The following is a 22,482-nucleotide window of genomic DNA, read 5'->3' on the forward strand; positions in this document are numbered from 1 at the left end:
AACCTAATAAAATGGTACATAAATAGTTAAATAAAGACACACACACAAAATCTGCACGCAATATCTTTAACCCCTTAATCCCATATGACGTACTATACCGTCGAGGTGGGGTGGGCCTTAATTCCCGGTGACGGTATAGTACGTCATACGCGATCGGCCGCGCTCACGGGGGGAGCGCGGCCGATCGCGGCCGGGTGTCGGCTGCATATCGCAGCTGACATCCGGCACTATGTGCCAGGAGCGGTCACGGACCGCCCCCGGCACATTAACCCCCGGCACACCGCGATCAAACATGATCGCGGTGTACCGGCGGTACAGGGAAGCATCGCGCAGGGAGGGGGCTCCCTGCGGGCTTCCCTGAGACGATCGGTACAAGGTGATGTACTCACCTCGTACCGAACGTCTTCTCCCTGCAGGCCCCGGATCCAAAATGGCCGAGGGGCTGTATCCGGGTCCTGCAGGGAGCACTTCCGGGTCGGAGCAGGCTGCAGATGAAAGCTGCAGCCTGCTCCGATGAAAGTATGATCACGGATCTGATAGAGTGCTGTGCACACTATCAGATCTGCGATCTGTGATGTCCCCCCCTGGGACAAAGTAAAAAAGTAAAAAAAAAAATTTCCACATGTGTAAAAAAAAAAAAAAAATAATTCCTAAATAAATAATAATAAAAAAAAAAATATTATTCCCATAAATACATTTCTTTATCTAAAAAAAACAAACAAAAACAATAAAAGTACACATATTTAGTATCGCCGCGTCCGTAACGACCCAACCTATAAAACTGGCCCACTAGTTAACCCCTTCAGTAAACACCGTAAGAAAAAAAAAACGAGGCAAAAAACAACGCTTTATTACCATACCGCCGAACAAAAAGTGGAATAACACGCGATCAAAAAGACGGATATAAATAACCATGTTACCGCTGAAAACGTCATCTTGTCCCGCAAAAAACGAGCCGCCATGCAGCATCATCAGCAAAAAAATAAAAAAGTTATAGTCCTCAGAATAAAGCGATGCCAAAATAATTATTTTTTCTATAAAATAGTTTTTATCGTATAAAAGCGTCAAAACATAAAAAAATGATATAAATGAGGTATCGCTGTAATCGTACTGACCCGAAGAATAAAACTGCTTTATCAATTTTACCAAGCGCAGAACGGTATAAACGCCTCTCCCAAAAGAAATTCATGAATAGCTGGTTTTTGGTTATTCTGCCTCACAAAAATCGGAATAAAAAGTGATAAAAAATGGTCACGTGTCCGAAAATGTTACCAATAAAAACGTCAACTCGTCCCGCAAAAAACAAGACCTCACATGACTCTGTGGACCAAAATGTGGAAAAATTATAGGTCTCAAAATGTGGAGACGCAAAAACTTTTTTGCTATAAAAAGCGTCTTTTAGTCTGGTTTCACACTTGCGTTTTTATCTGCATGCGTTTTTTAAAAAACCGCATGTGTGAAAAAATGCATGTAAACGCGGTAAAATGCATGCGTTTTTATAGAAAAACACAAGAAAAAAACAAAAAACCCTAACCCTACCCCTAACCCTACCCCTAACCTGAAATACGTGGCACTGAAATACGTGGCACTGAAATATACGTTTATATACGTATATACGTATATAAGTGCCACGATATTTCAGTGGCCACGTATAAAAGTGCCACGTATTTAAGTGCCACGTATTTAAGTGCCACGTATTTAAGTGCCACGTATTTCAGTGCCACGTATTTACGTGCCACGTATTTACGTGCCACGTATTTTTCAGTGCCTGAAATACGTGGCACTGAAATATACGTTTATATACGTATATACGTATATAAGTGCCACGATATTTCAGTGGCCACGTATATAAGTGCCACGTATATAAGTGCCACGTATTTAAGTGCCACGTATTTAAGTGCCACGTATTTAAGTGCCACGTATTTAAGTGCCACGTATTTAAGTGCCACGTATTTAAGTGCCACGTATTTAAGTGCCACGTATTTAAGTGCCACGTATTTAAGTGCCACGTATTTAAGTGCCACGTATTTCAGTGCCATGTATTTACGTGCCACGTATTTTTCAGTGCCTGAAATACGTGGCACTGAAATATACGTTTATATACGTATATACGTATATAAGTGCCACGATATTTCAGTGGCCACGTATTTAAGTGCCACGTATTTAAGTGCCACGTATTTAAGTGCCACGTATTTAAGTGCCACGTATTTAAGTGCCACGTATTTAAGTGCCACGTATTTAAGTGCCACGTATTTAAGTGCCACGTATTTAAGTGCCACGTATTTAAGTGCCACGTATTTAAGTGCCACGTATTTAAGTGCCACGTATTTAAGTGCCACGTATTTAAGTGCCACGTATTTACGTGCCACGTATTTACGTGCCACGTATTTTTCAGTGCCTGAAATACGTGGCACTGAAATACGTGGCACTGAAATACGTGGCACTGAAATACGTGGCACTGAAATACGTGGCACTGAAATATCGTGGCACTGAAATATCGTGGCACTGAAATATCGTGGCACTGAAATACGTGGCACTTAAATACGTGGCACTTAAATACGTGGCACTTAAATACGTGGCACTTAAATACGTGGCACTTATATACGTGGCACTTATATACGTGGCACTTAAATACGTGGCACTTATATACGTGGCACTTATATACGTGGCACTTATGACTGTCAGAAAATGTTCAGTAAACGGTTAGGGGTAGGGTTTCAGGTAGAATTGGGGAGTTTCCACTGTTCAGGCACATCAGGGGCTCTCCAAACGCGACATGGCGTCCAATCTCAATTCCAGCCAATTCTGCGTTGAAAAAGTAAAACAGTGCTCCTTCCCTTCCGAGCTCTCCCGTGCGTCCAAAAAGGGGTTTACCCCAACATATGGGGTATCAGCGTACTAGGGACAAATTGAACAACAACTTCTGGGGTCCAAGTTCTCTTGTTATCCTTGGGAAAATAAAAATTTGGGGGGCTAAATTTCATTTTTGTGAAAAAAAAAATAAAATTAGTTTCACGGCTCTGCGTTATAAACTGTAGTGAAACACTTGGGGGTTCAAAGTTCTCACAACAACACATCTAGATAAGTTCCTTGGGGGGTCTAGTTTCCAATATGGGGTCACTTGTGGGGGGTTTGTACTGTTTGGGTACATCAGGGGCTCTGCAAATGCAACGTGACGCCTGCAGACCAATCCATTTAAGTCTGCATTCCAAATGGCGCTCCTTCCCTTCCGAGCTCTGTCATGCGCCCAAACAGTGGTCCCTCCCCACAAATGGGGTATCAGCGTACTCCAGACAAATTGGACAACAACTTTTGGGGTCCAATTTATCCTGATACCCTTGTGAAAATACAAAACTGGGGGCTAAAAAATCATTTTTGTGAAAAAAAAAAATAATTTTTATTTTCACGGCTCTGCGTTATAAACTGTAGTGAAACACTTGGGGGTTCAAAGCTCTCAAAACACATCTAGATAAGTTCCTTAGGGGGTCTACTTTCCAAAATGGTGTCACTTGTGGGGGGGTTTAATGTTTAGGCACATCAGGGGCTCTCCAAACGCAACATGGCATCCCATCTTAATTCCAGTCAATTTTGCATTGAAAAGTAAAATAGCGCTTCTTCCCTTCTGAGCTCTGCTATGCGCCCAAACAATGGTTTACACCCACATATGGGGTATCGTCGTACTCAGGACAAATTGCACAACAACTTTTGTGGTCTAATTTCTTCTCTTACCCTTGGGGAAATAAAAAAATGGGGGTGAAAAGATCATTTTTGTGAAAAAATATGATTTTTTATTTTTACGGCTCTGCATTATAAACTTCTGTGAAGCACTTGTTGGGTCAAAGTGCTCAACACACATCTAGATAAGTTCCTTAAGGGGTCTACTTTCCAAAATGGTGTCACTCGTGGGGGGTTTCAATGTTTAGGCACATTAGGGGCTCTCCAAACGCAACATGGCGTCCCATCTCAATTCCAGTCAATTTTGCATTGAAAAGTCAAATGGCGCTCCTTCCCTTCTGAGCTCTGCCCTGCGCCCAAACAATGGTTTACACCCACATATGGGGTATCAGTGTACTCAGGACAAATTGCACAACAATTTTTGGGGTCCAATTTCTTCTCTTACCCTTGGGAAAATAAAAAATTGGGGGTGAAAAGATCATTTTTGTGAAAAAATATGATTTTTTATTTTTACGGCTCTGCATTATAAACTTCTGTAAAGCACTTGTTGGGTCAAAGTGCTCACCACACATCTAGATAAGTTCCTTAGGGGGTCTACTTTCCAAAATGGTGTCACTTGTTAGGGGTTTCAATGTTTAGGCACATCAAGGGCTCTCTAAATGCAACATGGCGTCCCATCTCAATTCCAGTCAATTTTGCATTGAAAAGTCAAATGGCGCTCCTTCCCTTCCGAGCTCTGCCCTGCGCCCAAACAATGGTTTACACCCACATATGGGGTATCAGCGTACTCAGGACAAATTGCACAACAATTTTTGGGGTCCAATTTCTTCTCTCACCCTTGGGAAAATAAAAAATTGGGGGTGAAAAGATCATTTTTGTGAAAAAATATGATTTTTTATTTTTACGGCTCTGCATTATAAACTTCTGTAAAGCACTTGTTGGGTCAAAGTGCTCACCACACATCTAGATAAGTTCCTTAGGGGGTCTACTTTCCAAAATGGTGTCACTTGTTAGGGGTTTCTGTCATGATTCTCAATGGCGAGAGAACATAGCCCAGCATATATAAGAACTACCTCTTGGAAGATGGAATCTAAACTGACCATGAACTAAACCTGCCGCACAATTAACAGTGGCCGGGTAGCGTGCCTACGTTTTATCCCTAAACGCCCAGCGCCAGCCGGAGGACTAACTAATCCTAGCAGAGGAAAATACAGTCCTGGCTCACCTCTAGAGAAATTTCCCCAAAAGGCAGACAGAGGCCCCCACATATATTGGCGGTGATTTTAGATGAAATGACAAACGTAGTATGAAAATAGGTTTAGCAAAATCGAGGTCCGCTTACTAGATAGCAGGAAGACAGAAAGGGCACTTTCATGGTCAGCTGAAAACCCTATCAAAACACCATCCAGAAATTACTTTAAGACTCTAGTATTAACTCATAACACCAGAGTGGCAATTTCAGATCACAAGAGCTTTCCAGACACCGTAACGAAACAGCAGCTGTGAACTGGAACAAAATGCAAAAACAAACAAGGACGAAAGTCCAACTTAGCTGGGAGTTGTCTAGTAGCAGGAACATGCAAAGAAAGGCTTCTGATTACATTGTTGACCGGCATGAAACTGACAGAGGAGCAAGGTTATATAGAGACTCCCACATCCTGATGGGAACAGGTGAACAGAGAGGATGATGCACACAAGTTCAATTCCACCAGTGGCCACCGGGGGAGCCCAGAATCCAATTTCACAACAGTACCCCCCCCTCAAGGAGGGGGCACCGAACCCTCACCAGAACCACCAGGGCGATCAGGATGAGCCCTATGAAAGGCACGGACAAGATCGGAGGCATGAACATCAGAGGCAGTCACCCAAGAATTATCCTCCTGACCGTATCCCTTCCATTTGACCAGATACTGGAGTTTCCGTCTGGAAACACGGGAGTCTAAGATCTTTTCCACAACGTACTCCAACTCACCCTCAACCAACACCGGAGCAGGAGGCTCAACGGAAGGCACAACCGGTACCTCATACCTGCGCAATAATGACCGATGAAAAACATTATGAATAGAAAAAGATGCAGGGAGGTCCAAACACAAAGCCGAGGACCAACACGACGACGGCGGTTGGCAAAAAGCTGAGTCTTCTCCTGGGACAACTTCAAACTGTCCACTACCTGCCCCCAAATCTGATGCAACCTCTCCACCACAGCATCCACTCCAGGACAATCCGAAGATTCCACCTGACCGGAGGAAAATCGAGGATGAAACCCCGAATTACAGAAAAACGGGGACACCAAGGTGGCAGAGCTGGCCCGATTATTGAGGGCGAACTCCGCCAATGGCAAAAAAGCAACCCAATCATCCTGATCCGCAGACACAAAACACCTCAAATATGTCTCCAAGGTCTGATTAGTCCGCTCGGTCTGGCCATTAGTCTGAGGATGGAAAGCAGACGAAAAAGACAAATCTATGCCCATCCTAGCACAGAATGCCCGCCAAAATCTAGACACGAATTGGGTCCCTCTGTCAGAAACGATATTCTCCGGAATACCATGCAAACGAACAACATTTTGAAAAAACAGAGGAACCAACTCGGAAGAAGAAGGCAACTTAGGCAAGGGAACCAAATGGACCATCTTAGAGAAACGGTCACACACCACCCAGATGACAGACATCTGAGAAACAGGCAGATCCGAAATAAAATCCATCGAGATGTGCGTCCAAGGCCTCTTCGGAATAGGCAAGGGCAACAACAATCCACTAGCCCGAGAACAACAAGGCTTGGCCCGAGCACAAACGTCACAAGACTGCACAAAGCCTCGCACATCTCGTGACAGGGAAGGCCACCAGAAGGACCTAGCCACCAAATCCCTGGTACCAAAGATTCCAGGATGACCTGCCAACGCAGAAGAATGAACCTCAGAGATGACTCTACTGGTCCAATCATCAGGAACAAACAGTCTACCAGGTGGGCAATGATCCGGTCTATCCGCCTGAAACTCCTGCAAGGCCCGCCGCAGGTCTGGAGAAACGGCAGACAATATCACTCCATCCTTAAGGATACCTGTAGGCTCAGAATTACCAGGGGAGTCAGGCTCAAAACTCCTAGAAAGGGCATCCGCCTTAACATTCTTAGAACCCGGTAGGTATGACACCACAAAATTAAACCGAGAGAAAAACAACGACCAGCGCGCCTGTCTAGGATTCAGGCGCCTGGCAGACTCAAGGTAAATTAAATTTTTGTGGTCAGTTAATACCACCACCTGATGTCTGGCCCCCTCAAGCCAGTGACGCCACTCCTCAAAAGCCCACTTCATGGCCAAAAGCTCCCGATTCCCAATATCATAATTCCGCTCGGCGGGCGAAAATTTACGGGAAAAAAAAGCACAAGGTCTCATCACGGGGCAGTCGGAACTTCTCTGCGACAACACCGCCCCAGCTCCGATTTCAGAAGCGTCGACCTCAACCTGAAAAGGAAGAGCAACATCAGGCTGACGCAACACAGGGGCGGAAGAAAAGCGGCGCTTAAGCTCCCGAAAGGCCTCCACAGCATCAGGGGACCAATCAGCAACATCAGCACCCTTCTTAGTCAAATCACTCAATGGTTTAACAACATCAGAAAAACCAGCAATAAATCGACGATAAAAGTTAGCAAAGCCCAAAAATTTCTGAAGACTCTTAAGAGAAGAGGGTTGCGTCCAATCACAAATAGCCTGAACCTTGACAGGATCCATCTCGATGGAAGAGGGGGAAAAAATGTATCCCAAGAAGGAAATCTTTTGAACCCCAAAAACGCACTTAGAACCCTTCACACACAAGGAATTAGACCGCAAAACCTGAAAAACCCTCCTGACCTGCTGGACATGAGAGTCCCAGTCATCCGAAAAAATCAGAATATCATCCAGATACACAATCATAAATTTATCCAAATAATCGCGGAAAATGTCATGCATAAAGGACTGGAAGACTGAAGGGGCATTTGAAAGACCAAAAGGCATCACCAAATACTCAAAGTGGCCCTCGGGCGTATTAAATGCGGTTTTCCACTCATCCCCCTGCTTGATTCGCACCAAATTATACGCCCCACGGAGATCAATCTTAGAGAACCACTTGGCCCCCTTTATACGAGCAAACAAATCAGTCAGCAGTGGTAACGGATATTGATATTTAACCGTGATTTTATTCAAAAGCCGATAATCAATACACGGCCTCAAAGAGCCATCTTTCTTAGACACAAAGAAAAAACCGGCTCCTAAGGGAGATGACGAAGGACGAATATGTCCCTTTTCCAAGGACTCCTTTATATATTCTCGCATAGCAGCGTGTTCAGGCACAGACAGATTAAATAAACGACCCTTAGGGTATTTACTACCCGGGATCAAATCTATGGCACAATCGCACTCCCGGTGCGGAGGTAGTGAACCAAGCTTGGGTTCTTCAAAAACGTCACGATAGTCAGACAAGAATTCAGGAATCTCAGAGGGAATAGATGATGAAATGGAAACCAAAGGTACGTCCCCATGAGTCCCTTTACATCCCCAGCTTAACACAGACATAGCTTTCCAGTCGAGGACTGGGTTATGAGATTGCAGCCATGGCAATCCTAGCACCAAAACATCATGTAGATTATACAGCACCAGAAAGCGAATAATCTCCTGGTGATCCGGATTAATACGCATAGTTACTTGTGTCCAGTATTGTGGTTTATTACTAGCCAATGGGGTGGAGTCAATCCCCTTCAGAGGTATAGGAGCTTCCAAAGGCTCCAAATCATACCCACAGCGTTTGGCAAAGGACCAATCCATAAGACTCAAAGCGGCGCCAGAGTCGACATAGGCGTCCGCGGTAATAGATGATAAAGAACAAATCAGGGTCACAGATAGAATAAACTTAGACTGTAAAGTGCTAATTGAAACAGACTTGTCAAGCTTCTTAGTACGCTTAGAGCATGCTGATATAACATGAGTTGAATCACCACAATAGAAGCACAACCCATTTTTTCGTCTAAAATTCTGCCGCTCGCTTCTGGACAGAATTCTATCACATTGCATATTTTCTGGCGTCTTCTCAGTAGACACCGCCAAATGGTGCACAGGTTTGCGCTCCCGCAGACGCCTATCGATCTGAATAGCCATTGTCATGGACTCATTCAGACCCGCAGGCACAGGGAACCCCACCATAACATCCTTAATGGCATCAGAGAGACCTTCTCTGAAAATCGCCGCCAGGGCGCACTCATTCCACTGAGTAAGCACAGACCATTTACGGAATTTTTGGCAGTATATTTCAGCTTCATCTTGCCCCTGAGATAGGGACATCAAAGCTTTTTCCGCCTGAAGCTCTAAATGAGGTTCCTCATAAAGCAACCCCAAGGCCAGAAAAAACGCATCCACATTGAGCAACGCAGGATCCCCTGGTGTCAATGCAAAAGCCCAATCTTGAGGGTCGCCCCGGAGCAAGGAAATTACAATCCTGACCTGCTGTGCAGGATCTCCGGCAGAGCGAGACTTCAGGGACAAAAACAATTTGCAATTATTTTTAAAATTTTGAAAGCAAGATCTATTCCCTGAAAAAAATTCAGGCAAAGGAATTCTAGGTTCAGACATAGGTGCATGAACAACAAAATCTTGCAAATTTTGTACCTTCGTGGCGAGATTATTCAAACCTGTAGCTACACTCTGAAGATCCATTTCAAACAGGTGAACACAGAGCCATTCAAGGATTAGAAGGAGAGAAAGAGAGGAAGGCTGCAGTATAGGCAGACTAGCAAGTGATTCAATTATGAGCACACTCAGAACTAGAGAAAAAAAAATTTTCAGCAGACTTCTTTTTTCTCTCCTTTCTCAGCCAATATTTTAACCCTTTTGGGCCGGTCAAACTGTCATGATTCTCAATGGCGAGAGAACATAGCCCAGCATATATAAGAACTAGCTCTTGGAAGATGGAATCTAAACTGACCATGAACTAAACCTGCCGCACAACTAACAGTGGCCGGGTAGCGTGCCTACGTTTTATCCCTAGACGCCCAGCGGCAGCCGGAGGACTAACTAATCCTAGCAGAGGAAAATACAGTCCTGGCTCACCTCTAGAGAAATTTCCCCAAAAGGCAGACAGAGGCCCCCACATATATTGGCGGTGATTTTAGATGAAATGACAAACGTAGTATGAAAATAGGTTTAGCAAAATCGAGGTCCGCTTACTAGATAGCAGGAAGACAGAAAGGGCACTTTCATGGTCAGCTGAAAACCCTATCAAAACACCATCCAGAAATTACTTTAAGACTCTAGTATTAACTCATAACACCAGAGTGGCAATTTCAGATCACAAGAGCTTTCCAGACACAGTAACGAAACAGCAGCTGTGAACTGGAACAAAATGCAAAAACAAACAAGGACGAAAGTCCAACTTAGCTGGGAGTTGTCTAGTAGCAGGAACATGCAAAGAAAGGCTTCTGATTACATTGTTGACCGGCATGCAACTGACAGAGGAGCAAGGTTATATAGAGACTCCCACATCCTGATGGGAACAGGTGAACAGAGAGGATGATGCACACAAGTTCAATTCCACCAGTGGCCACCGGGGGAGCCCAGAATCCAATTTCACAACAGGTTTCAATGTTTAGGCACATCAAGGGCTCTCTAAATGCAACATGGCGTCCCATCTCAATTCCAGTCAATTTTGCATTGAAAAGTCAAATGGCGCTCCTTCCCTTCCGAGCTCTGCCCTGCGCCCAAACAATGGTTTACACCCACATATGGGGTATCAGCGTACTCAGGACAAATTGCACAACAATTTTTGGGGTCCAATTTCTTCTCTCACCCTTGGGAAAATAAAAAATTGGGGGTGAAAAGATAATTTTTGTGAAAAAATATGATTTTTTTATTTTTACGGCTCTGCATTATAAACTTCTGTAAAGCACTTGTTGGGTCAAAGTGCTCACCACACATCTAGATAAGTTCCTTAGGGGGTCTACTTTCCAAAATGGTGTCACTTGTGGGGGGTTTCAATGTTTAGGCACATCAGGGGCTCTCCAAATGCAACATGGCGTCCCATCTCAATTCCAGTCAATTTTGCATTGAAAAGTCAAATGGCGCTCCTTTGCTTCCAAGCTCTGCCATGCGCCCAAACTGTGGTTTACCCCCACATATGGGGTATCAGCGTACTCAGGACAAATTGTACAACAACTTTTGGGGTCTATTTTCTCCTGTTACCCTTGGTAAAATAAAACAAATTGGAGCTGAAATAAATTTTGTGTGAAAAAAAGTTAAATGTTCATTTTTATTTAAACATTCCAAAAATTCCTGTGAAACACCTGAAGGGTTAATAAACTTCTTGAAAGTGGTTTTGAGTACCTTGAGGGGTGCAGTTTTTAGAATGGTGTCACACTTGGGTATTTTCTATCATATAGACCCGTCAAAATGACTTCAAATGAGATGTGGTCCCTAAAAAAAAATGGTGTTGTAAAAATGAGAAATTGCTGGTCAACTTTTAACCCTTATAACTCCGTCACAAAAAAAAATTTTGTTTCCAAAATTGTGCTGATGTAAAGTAGACATGTGGGAAATGTTATTTATTAAGTATTTTGTGTGACATATGTCTGTGATTTAAGGGCATAAAAATTCAAAGTTGGAAAATTGCGAAATTTTCAAAATTTTCGCCAAATATTCGTTTTTTTCACAAATAAACGCAAGTTATATCGAAGAAATTTTACCACTAACATGAAGTACAATATGTCACGAGAAAACAATGTCAGAATCGCCAAGATCCGTTGAAGCGTTCCAGAGTTATAACCTCATAAAGGGACAGTGGTCAGAATTGTAAAAATTGGCCCGGTCATTAACGTGCAAACCACCCTCGGGGCTTAAGGGGTTAAAAAAGAAAAGGGAAAAAAATGGCGTGGGCTCCTGCACAATTTTCTGCGCCAGAGAGGGAAAGCTGATGGCTGTGGGCCGGTGTTTGTAGCCTGGGAAGGGGTTAATACCCATGCATGCATGCCTGCAGCTGTATATTTAGCCTTTACTGGCTATTAAAATAGGGGACCCCCCCAAAAAAAAAAAAATGATGTGGGATCCCCCTATAATTAATAGCCAGAAAAGGCTGTGCAGACAGCTGCGGGCTGATATAGCCTAGAGAGGGGCCATGCATATTGCCTCCCCCCTGGCTACAAATACCAGCCCCCAGCCGCCCCAGAAATGGGACATCTGTAAGATGCACTTATCCTCTTTCTTCCCACTGCCCTGTAGTGGTGGCATATGGGGTAATAAGGGGTTAATGTCACCTTTGATTGTAAGGTGACATTAAGCCCGGTTAGTAATGGAGAGGCGTCAATAAGACACCTATCCATTACTAATCCTATAGTAGTGAAAGAGTTTAAATAAAGACACAGCTAGAAAAAAGTATTTTTAATATTCTTAATTTCACAATACTTACAATTACGCCTAATTCCCCAAAGCCATCGATCACCTATAACAAATAATAATCCAACAGTATACTCCCTAGTCCGATGCAGTTCAATTAATAACGAGTGTCCCACATCGATCTCCCCTATAGAGCTGTCCGTCGTGCACTGGATGCGTCGGTATTTGGTGGACCGTCGCAGCGAAAAAACGTTCAAAGGAACGTTTTTTCGGACATCGTGTCCTGCATTTTAAACTGCGCATGCCCGGCTGTAACTCCACCCCCTTCTCCCTGGGAGTTTACTATGGGCAGCGGACGCGTTGAAACACTGCATCTGCTGCCCACGTTGTGCAGAAAATCACCACTGTCTGTCGGTGCGTTGCGCCTATAGTAGCCTGTTCAGAAGTTGCTGACATTTAGGTGGTAAAAATACACTTTTTCATTCCTGTCATGTCACATTGCATTAATTCCTGAAAAGCACATGAAGGATTAATAAACTACCTGATAGCAGTTTTCAATATGTCAGGGGGTGCTGTTTTTAAAATGGTATAACTTTTTGGGGTTAGGGCCCCTAAAATCACTTCAAAACTGGATAGGTCCCTAAAAAAATAAATTTAATACATTTCCTTGAAAACAATGAAAAATTAGTGCTCCATTTTAAACGTCCTAAAATGCTAATAAAATAAAAGAATATTTTACAAATGGTGCTGATGTAAAGCAGAGATGACGGAAATGTTATTTATTAATGTTTTTCTATGGTGTGATTATCTGGATTAAAGGGATAATCATTCAAAGTTTGAAAATTGCTAATTTATTAATTTTCTCAAATTTCTGATATTTTTTGTAAATAAACAAAACATATTGGCTTAAATTTACCATTATCACAAATTTATAATGTGCCATGAAAAAAACAATCTCAAAATCACTGAGATTCATTGAAGCGTTCAAGAGTTATTAACACACAAAGTGACACTGGTCAGATTTCAAAAATTTGGCCCGGTCACTAAGGGGGGTTAAGTAAGACTTTGAACTATGAACATCTTTTACCTAGGATACATTGCGACAGTTCGGGCTTGCTTTTTCTTACAGTGCCCAGCATTGTAGGTTTTCGTTTTAGCATCAGCTGCCCCAGCTGGTATGATGTAAAAAAGTTGTCACATGTCATATTTTGTCCTTTTGGGCTATGTGCACACGTTGCGGATTTTTTTGCGGATCCGCAGCGTTTTTGGTCACCCGGACTTGCATCAGATCCGCAGTGTAGTGCACAACCAATGTTAATCAATGGGAAATCCAGAATTGGTGTGCACATGCTGCGGAAAAATCCACGCTGATTCGTAGCATTTTATTTTCTGCAGCAGGTCCATTCTTTTTGCGGATCTGCAGCCTTTCTGCACCCATTGACTTCCATTGAGTCAGTCAAATCTGCAGCAAAACCGCAGGTGTAAAGATTTGCGGCTTTGCAGCGGAGTTACGTGCGAAAAGCGCTGCAGACAGGGAGGAGGAAGAGTGTGTGAGCGGAGAAGATGTGCGTGTCTCTCTGCAGGTGTCTTTGTATATGTGAGTGTGCGATGGGACTGCTAGTCCTATCCGGCTATGTCTGCTGTCACATAGAACAGTGACAGCATTAGCCAATGTTGGGATAGTAGTCCCATCATTCGGCTACTGTGTTGAATAGTAAAAAACCAAAAAACATGTACATGTACAGTACCTACATATACAGTACATACTCACCAAACAGCTAATCCCCGACGCCCTTGATCTCCTGCAAAAAAAATAAAATAATAAACCAACTCAATACTCCCTGTTCCGATGTAATCCATTTAATAACATGTGTCCCACGACGATCTCCCGTGTAGAGCGGTCACATTGGGAGATGTGACCACTCTACAGGGGCTCCGATGTACAGTGACAGGAGGTGATCCTCCCACAATGGATCACTCTGCCGCCTAGAGGTCACCGGCATTCGTCCTGTCACTTGCGGCACCGCTGCGTGAGAAAATTCTCACACGGCGGTAGTGCCATAAAGCGAGAGCACAAACTCCGATGAACTACACTGCGGGAGTATGATCTCCGGTCAGTGTATCATCGGAGGGCCCTGTAGAGCGATCACATCTCCCGATGTTACAGCTCTACACGGGAGGTCATTGTGGGACACTCGTTATTAAATGGATTACATTGGAACAGAGAGTATTTGCACCTCAATACCCAGGCACTGCCGCCTGCACTCGGGACCGGAGTGTGCCGCTGCATGTATTTCTATGCAGCTGAATGCTCCTGTCTTGAGTGCTGGCGGCAGTGCCTGGGTATTGAGGTGCGAGACTCGTGCAAGTTTCTTGCAAGTGTGACCCCGGCCTAACGCAGATTTTGTGTGTGTGTGTGTCTTTATTTAACTCTTTATGTACCATTTAGTATGTTCATTACTAAACATCGGGCTTGGTATTATCTATCTATCTATCTATGTATCTATCTATCTATCTATCTTTTATGTGTGTAAACATATTTCAACATGGTATGTGATGATATTGTGGTCTTCAATGGAGTATGTAAAAGAAGAGGTTGGACAAGAAATTACATCACAATTCTTTTTTTTTTTCTTAAATAATATATCTTTATTTAGCTTACAAAAACGCAGACAAATCCGCATGAAAAAAACGCTTGAAAATCCGCATCAGAAACTCATTGAAAATGCATCAAATCCGTGCGGATTTTCAACTGCGTTTTCTGCCAAGAGAGGAAGAATCCGCGCAGAAAATTCCACCAGTAAATCCACAACATGTGCGCATACCCTTAGTGCATATGAAATCTGAAACAACTTGCATACCAGGATTCTTTTCAGGTTTTTCTCCAGGCTTTTTTTCCTGTATATACCTGAGTGTTTAGAGCGTATGAACTGCTGTTGTCAGTAAGGGTACCGTCACACAGTGCCATTTTCATCGCTACGACGGCATGATTCGTGACGTTGCAGCGTCGTATGATTATCGCTCCAGCGTCGTAGACTGCGGTCACACGTTGCAATACACGGCGCTGGAGCGATAATTTCATGACGTATTTGCGATGTAGAAGCCGTTGGTTACTGTGCACTCATCGTATACAACCTGTGTCACACGATGCAATCATGCCGCCACAGCGGGACACTAGACGACGAAAGAAAGTTTCAAACGATCTGCTACGACGTACGATTCTCAGCGGGGTTCCGGATCGCAGTATCGTGTCAGACACTACGATATCGTAACGATATCGCTAGAACGTCACAAATCGTGCCGTCGTAGCGATGAAAATGGCACTGTGTGATGGTACCCTAAGTGTCCATATCTTGATGCCACAAGTTGTTCATCCACAGTGACATTTTCACCAGTATTGTATAATTTTGGAAGAATCTCTCTCCATTTATCCCAAACTTCTCTAATAGTGGCTAGTTATCAGATAATTATCTGATGTTAGCAGAGGATAATTTTCCTTCCTGGGCAGAAGGCTGCAAGTCCCAAATTACATTTTTGTTTTTAGACTGAATTGTTTGCATCGTACTAGTTGTCTGTGTATCATGTCTCATCAGATTCAGCTTCAGAATCAGAATTCTCATAATCACTTTCCCCGCCACTTTTGTGGTCCTCATTTTAAGACACTTTCTCCAGTTGGATATCTTCTTCATAATCTGAGGCGTTGGCTAGCTTTTATAATTCATCTTCACTCAGTGGACGTTTTTGCCAAATTTTTATCCGACTTTCCAAATAATGGACACTTGCGACTTTCACAGGGTAAAATCAGCATTGTAGAATAAAATAGCACTATGTGAATAAACAATAATAATAAAATCGCAGCAAACACTAACCAGTTTAGCAGCAATAAGACCTTATATATCCTGTAGAATGTAAGCCCACAAGGGCAGGGTCCTCTCCCCTCTGTATCAGTCTGTAATTGTTGGTTGCTTACTGTAAGTGATATCTGTAACTTGTATGTAACCCCTTCTCATGTACAGCACCATGGAATCAATGGTGCTATATAAATAATATGCTACAGAGAAACAGACTTGCAGACCTGTACTCAAAGCCCATCCATGTGTAGTAACTTGCAAATGTATCAAGCGCACGAACCTGCAGGAACTGTAGAAATCGATAAACAATATTAGATGCAATAGATAATCTACAATGATATTATAAATCATGTATGTGATTAAAAGTATGGCTGGAGATCTGTATAAATTGCTAGTGGGTCATATTAACCTGAATAGTACATTTGTAACAATCATTATTTCCTACAAAAAAGTAAAACAAAACATAAAAAAGCCCACTCATAATAATACCTACCCATAAACACGCTCACCTAATCACGATTTGCAAATCTTCATAATGAATAATCTGCAGCTTCACAAATTTATTTCAGGACAAATAGACTCAAACAGCACAGCAGGGTTAATCGATTATGATAGCATGCGGCAAGGAAACAAACGATTATGGACACATGGTCATTATTATTATTTATTTATATAGCACCATTAATTCCATGGTGCTGTACATGAGAAGGGGTTACATACAAAGTTATAGATATCGTTTACAGTAAACAAATTTACAATGACAGACTGGTACAGAGGGGAGAGGACCCTGTCTTTGCGGACTTACATTCTACGGGTTAATGGGGATGAGACAGAAGGTTGGGGGTGAGGCAGCTCTGGTGTTGGTGAGGTGGCAGAATGGTTATTGCAGGCTGTAGGCTTTCCTGAAGAGATGGGTTTTCAGGTTCCGTGTGAAGGATCCGAGGGTGGTGGATAATCGGATGTGTTGAGGCGTGGAATTCCAGAAGATGGGGGATATTCGGGAGAAATCTTGGAGGCGGTTGTGTGAGGAACGAATAAGTGTGGAGGAGAGTAGGAGGTTCAAAGATTGCTTATAAGAAAGTTGTGTGCATGTTTTTTTAGGGTATCTGTAAAGGGTTAACAAAGAAAGGCCTACGATAGAATATCTTTTTGGAGCTTTTTATTGTAGATGTGGCACTAGGTTTGACCACAAATGACCTGTCCGGTGATGAGACCTTCTTCATTACTTTTCAGGATGAAGTGGGATCTCCAGGAATAGTGGTGGGTGTTTCTGTGGATGGACAAACTGTTTGGACAGAAGGTAAGTTTTCCCTAAATCTCATTATGACTATAAAAGCATTATCATTACATTGTACATTAATGTAACAGTGTACAGGCAAAATAACGGAGGCAGAGCACTATGAGCCATCTGTTTTGGTATTTCATGATTAGGACAATTTACTGTCATGAGGACAAAACGCTCTTTTGTATCACACAGGTGTGTTTTTGGTCGCCTGATCAAATGTTATTGTGTCTACAAAAAAAAGCAAGAAGCCAAGTTTTGTGTGGTCTCTTTTAGCTACTTGTACGTAACCTGTTTTAGTAACATTTAACATCTTTTAAAGGAAGCCTGTTATGAAAAAATGCTATTAACGTGCAGATATGGGGTTAATCTGAAAGTTAATAGCGTTCTGAATTTGTCCTGCAACCACACTAACAGCCTGTAATTAACTTTAATCCTCCCAGCACCCTCAGGCTTTCAGTCATAGAGGTGTGGCTGGTGCGACTTCAGTCACTGTTCAGAACATATTGCCGGCTGTAAGCATGCTGCGGGACTGACTGACCGTTCTACAGTGTACCAGTGCGGAGTAAGTCAGTGCAGGTTGCGTAGTTACAGGTGATGTTCATTATGTACTGAGTGGTGACTGAAGCTGCACTGACCCTGCCTCTGACTGAAAGCCGGAGACTGCCGGCAGGATTAAAGTTTATTTCCGCCCACATCTGGGCTTTCAACGCAAGCCCTGGGCAGCTTTAGAGTGCTATTAACCTGCAGATTAACCCCAAACCTACAGGTTGATAGTGTTTTTTCACATAACAGGGTAATCCATATTCATGTTCATGAGCATGAAAGAGCTATGTAAAAGTGTTTTCTGTTCTGATTTACTCAGCCAGTCTATACATTATATCGTCAGCATTACTACTTATTGGCCAGTGTGCAAAGCAGTATTTTCCCCCCTGCTTAAAAATCTACAGGCAGTGCCAGATTTGGGGAACAGTGGGGGATTGGATCCAATGCCCAATGGTATAGTTGGAAGAGCTGTCCAGAGATGTTATTTTTAATACACTTTTTTTAATAGTAGTACACTGTGTCAGACAAAATAAATGTCACCATTTTGCTGTTTTTGATATGTATGTGGTCCATGTATTATAATGTATCCAAAAAGGAACCGGTCTATATCAACAGCACTTCTAGGGACTATAACAAAACCAACAGGAAAAAGGAAGTATAAAGCTGTGTGTTCTCTTTTTAAATCATAATGACAACTCAAAACATCCAAATGACCCTGATCAAAAGTTTACATACCCTGGTGATTTTGGCCTGATAACATGCACAGAAGTTAGCACAAATGCGTTTGAATGGCTACTAAAGGTAACATCCTCACATGAGACCTGTTTGCTTGTAATCAGTGTGTGTGCATAAAAGCTGAGTGAGTTTCTCGGATCCAGACAGATTCTTGCATCTTTCATCCAGCCACTGACATTTCTGGGTTGTGAGTCATGAGGAAAACAAAAGAATTATCAACGGATCTACGGGAAAAGGTAGTTAAATTGTATGTAAGAAAAAGAGAAAATCCAGCTCCGGAATAAAGGTAGAAAAAAATTATTTCAACATTTAAAATTGGAAAGCTGCTTATAAATGACCAACAAAATCCTTAGATAAGACCAGCCATAGGTTTGCTGAACGCATTTCGAACACTCCCAGTGCTCTTAGTCTTTTTTCTACTTTTATTCTGGAGCTGGATTTTATTTTTCTTACAAAGATTCAATGATGGGCGGAAACGTTTTCAGTGCTCGGATCATCTATGGACTATGAGGAATTTTATCTACAAGGGTGAGCTGAAATACTAACTTTTTTTCCAGTTAAATTGTATAAAACAAAATGGGATACAAAAGGATATTCAAGGAATTGATAAGGCCAGTCAGCAGCGTTCAAACTGTGCTTAACAAATGGAAAATCAGTGGTTCTGTAAAAACAAAACCGCAGTCAGGTAGATCAACAAAAATATCATCCACAACTGCCAGGAAAATTGTTCGGGATGCAAAGAAAAACCCACAAATAACATCATCTGAAATACTGGACTCTCTGAAAACTAGCGTTGTGGCTGCTTCAAGATGCACAATAAGGAGGCACTTGAAGAAAAATGGTCTGTATGGTCGAGTCGCCATAAGAAAGCTATTACTGCGCAAATGCCACAAAGTATCTCGCCTACAATACGCAAAACAGCACCGAGACAAGGCTCAAAACTTCTGGAGCAAGGTAATTTGAAGTGATAGGACCAAAATTGAACTTTTTGTCCACAACCATAAATGTTTGGAGAGAGGTTAACAGGGCCTATGATGAAAGGGACACCATTCCTACTGTAAAGCACAGAGATGGATCGCTGATGTTTTGGGGATATGTGAGATACAAAGGCACAGGAAACTTGGTCAAAGTTGAAGGAAAGATGATTGCAGCACGTTATCAGCAAATACTGGAGGCAAATTTGCAATCATCAGCCCGGAAGCTGCGCATGATACGTACTTGGACGTTCCAACATGACAACGATCCAAAACACAAGGCCAAGTCGACCTGTCATTGGCTACAGCAGAACAAAGTGAAGGTTCTGGAGTGGCCATCTCAGTCTCCTGACCTCAATATCATTGAGCCACTCTGTGGAGATCTGAAGCGCGCAGTTCATGCTAGACAGCCCAAGAATTTACAGGAACTGGAGGCTTTTTGCCAAGAAGAGTGGGCAGCTTTACCATCTGAGAAAATAAAGAACCTCCTCCACAACTACCACAAAAGACTTCAAGCTGTCATTGATGTTAGAGGGGGCAATACACGTTATTAAGAAATGGGGTATGTGAACTTTTGATCCAGGTCATTTGGATGTTTTGGGTTGTCATTATGATTTAAAAAAAAAAAAACCACAGTAGTTTGACAATAAATGGCTTCACCAACCACTAACCATGAGTGGAGAAAAAGTTTTGGTGTTATCATTCATATTCTCTGAAAAAAGGCCAAGAAAGCAAAAATTCTGCCGGGGTATGTAAACTTTTGAGCACAACTGTATACTCATCTGTACAACCTGGTTGCTGGGAGGATGGGTTCTCTCTGCTCATGTTAATACCTACAGCTTAGCCTATTTTTTCTTTGGTTTTTGACCTTCCCACTTGGGAATATAACTATTTATTTTGATTAAAATAGAATTTTGTCAATGTATGCACATTCAAGTGTGTAAAAAAAAAAAAAATCCTGGAATCTTGTAATTGTTATTGCTGGATTTCTTACTTTGCTGTAATTTCTGTACCAACTAATTTGTAAGAACTGTTTCTCTTTATTGAAAACGGTTTGATTTAAAAAAAAAAAAAAAATCTACAGGCAGACGAGCAGGTTGGAGAATTTGGACCCGCACAACATCACTAATCAGAAGCCTGACTTCTAATTTTAAAAGGCAATAGAGAAATCTGTTAAAATGCAAATCCATAAATGAATGAATTAAAAACACACCATTTTTACCCAAAAGTTTGTTTTTATTGATGGCAAAATATAGTAGCAGTAAAGACTAAGAACAAGCATGAGGTTGTCCAGGTGGGCTTTTAACCCCTTTCCACTGAAGTCTGTTTTCACCCTCCTGGCCAGGTCTAAATTTTGTATCTGATATGTGTCACGTTGTGGTAATAACAATTTTCAAACTTTGACATTTTACGCCTTGGTAGCATATAGTTTCACAAAATAGTAATTAAATAACATTTAGCGCATGTCTACTTTATTGCACCATCATTTTTAAAGTCTCATTCTCGTTAGGATGTTAGAAGAGTTAAAAGTTTAAGCCACAATATTTTTTTATTCAATAACATTTAGATTAGGTAGGTCAGACATATGAATGGCAAAATATGGTTTACTTTTTTTTTTTTTTTTAACATAAAAATGCATTATTTTCTTAACATTTTTCCTTTACTAAGTACCTCTATGGGACTTGTTATTTTTATCAGCGTTGCAATCCTCTTCAAAACTTGCATATTGCAGTGTATGAGACCTGTCAATGTACAGAAGGTAGGTTAGACCCTATTTATGGCGGAACCTAGGGTCTATCAAGCCGCCGTACATGGCTGACCCAGTGGTTATTCTTTTTAAGTAGGCTGATTTATTGTGAGAGGGAGCACAATCTCAAAGCCACGGTAACTATTGATAATGGCATGTGGTGGATCAAACAGCCAGGGTCGGTGCTTGCCCTGGCTGTTCCTGCAGGAGCTTCGGGGCCAGTTAAGCAGTGCTTCTGCAGTGATTGCATCGGTCATGATCACCATGACGTACCAGTACATGCATTTGGGGGAGCATTGTCCTGAATAAGGCCATGTTCACACGGTCAGTATTTGGTCAGTGTTTACATCAGTAGTGGGTGAAAAATGCAGAAGTGGTGACGTGTTTTTATTTTACTTTCCCCCAATTGTTCCTCTCCTGGTTTTGGCTTACAGATACTGATGTAATATACTGAACATAGCCTAAGTTATATGATTATGTCTTATGTTGGGAAGGAGTTAAACAAGATATTGTCAATCGTCTGTTTGCTGCAGGTTTGTTAAAAGCCACAGCTGCTGGTATTGCTGTGGACATCCAGTTGAAACTACTGTATAATAAAGCATGGAGAATGGACACCATGTGATGTTAAATGGTGCCTAGTCAAATAAATGGGTGACCATATAATACATAGACCAGCTCATTCCTCCCAATGTATGCGCTGAATCTGTACATTTTGACGTTAGGAGATGTTGCTGAATATAAGGATTAAACATGATGATGGCGGAGCTCCTAATGACATAGTGATTTGCTTCATAAATGTAGATTTTGGGGAAAAGCACTCGTAGCTTGTAAAATAAAAATATCTGCATATTTATTAATGTATTATTTATTGTGCTTTCTAATATAGCACCAACTTATTCCACAGCACTTTTACAGACATTTTTTCATCACTTCTCATCTAAGGAAATCCGTGCAAACACAGGGAGAACCTATAAATGATTATGCATGGTGTACTTTGTGGGACTTGAACCCAGGGCCCTATCATTGCAAGGCTGCTGTGTTAACATTGAGCCACCGTTCTGCCCACACTGCATAGATTATTGTAACTGTGTAGGAAGATTAATAACTAGTTTGCAAGAATATAGTAAAGGGCTGTAGAGGAGTTAAAGGGGTTGTCCACTACTTTCAATTAACCCCCCAATGTATCCCCCAGGGGCCCCTAATGAATTGTGCAAATACCTTCCGTTGCCGTTTTCGCCTGTGAGCGGCGCTATACTGGCGGCTGAGTCTGGGTCATGTGACCCCTGGGCTGCAGCCGCCGCTAATTTCCACCGACGACA

The 22,482-nt window shown here is 42.2% G+C and overlaps 1 protein-coding gene across 3 annotated transcripts in view; it reads left to right on the plus strand.

Moving 5' to 3' along the window:
- Nucleotides 1-22,482, plus strand: part of LACTB (lactamase beta) — a 115,664-nt gene that overhangs the window by 28,503 nt on the left and 64,679 nt on the right. For all 3 annotated transcript variants that reach the window (XR_013215695.1, XM_077264187.1, XM_077264188.1), the window contains exon 2: nt 17,113-17,179. Coding sequence is in view for 1 of the 3 variants with exons in the window: in XM_077264187.1 (XP_077120302.1) it covers nt 17,113-17,179 (67 nt within the window). In the remaining 2 variants the exon portion in view is untranslated. The remainder of the gene's footprint in view (nt 1-17,112; nt 17,180-22,482) is intronic.

The sequence above is a fragment of the Ranitomeya variabilis genome, chromosome 5 (genome assembly GCF_051348905.1).
Source record: "Ranitomeya variabilis isolate aRanVar5 chromosome 5, aRanVar5.hap1, whole genome shotgun sequence".
Lineage (NCBI taxonomy): Eukaryota > Metazoa > Chordata > Amphibia > Anura > Dendrobatidae > Ranitomeya > Ranitomeya variabilis.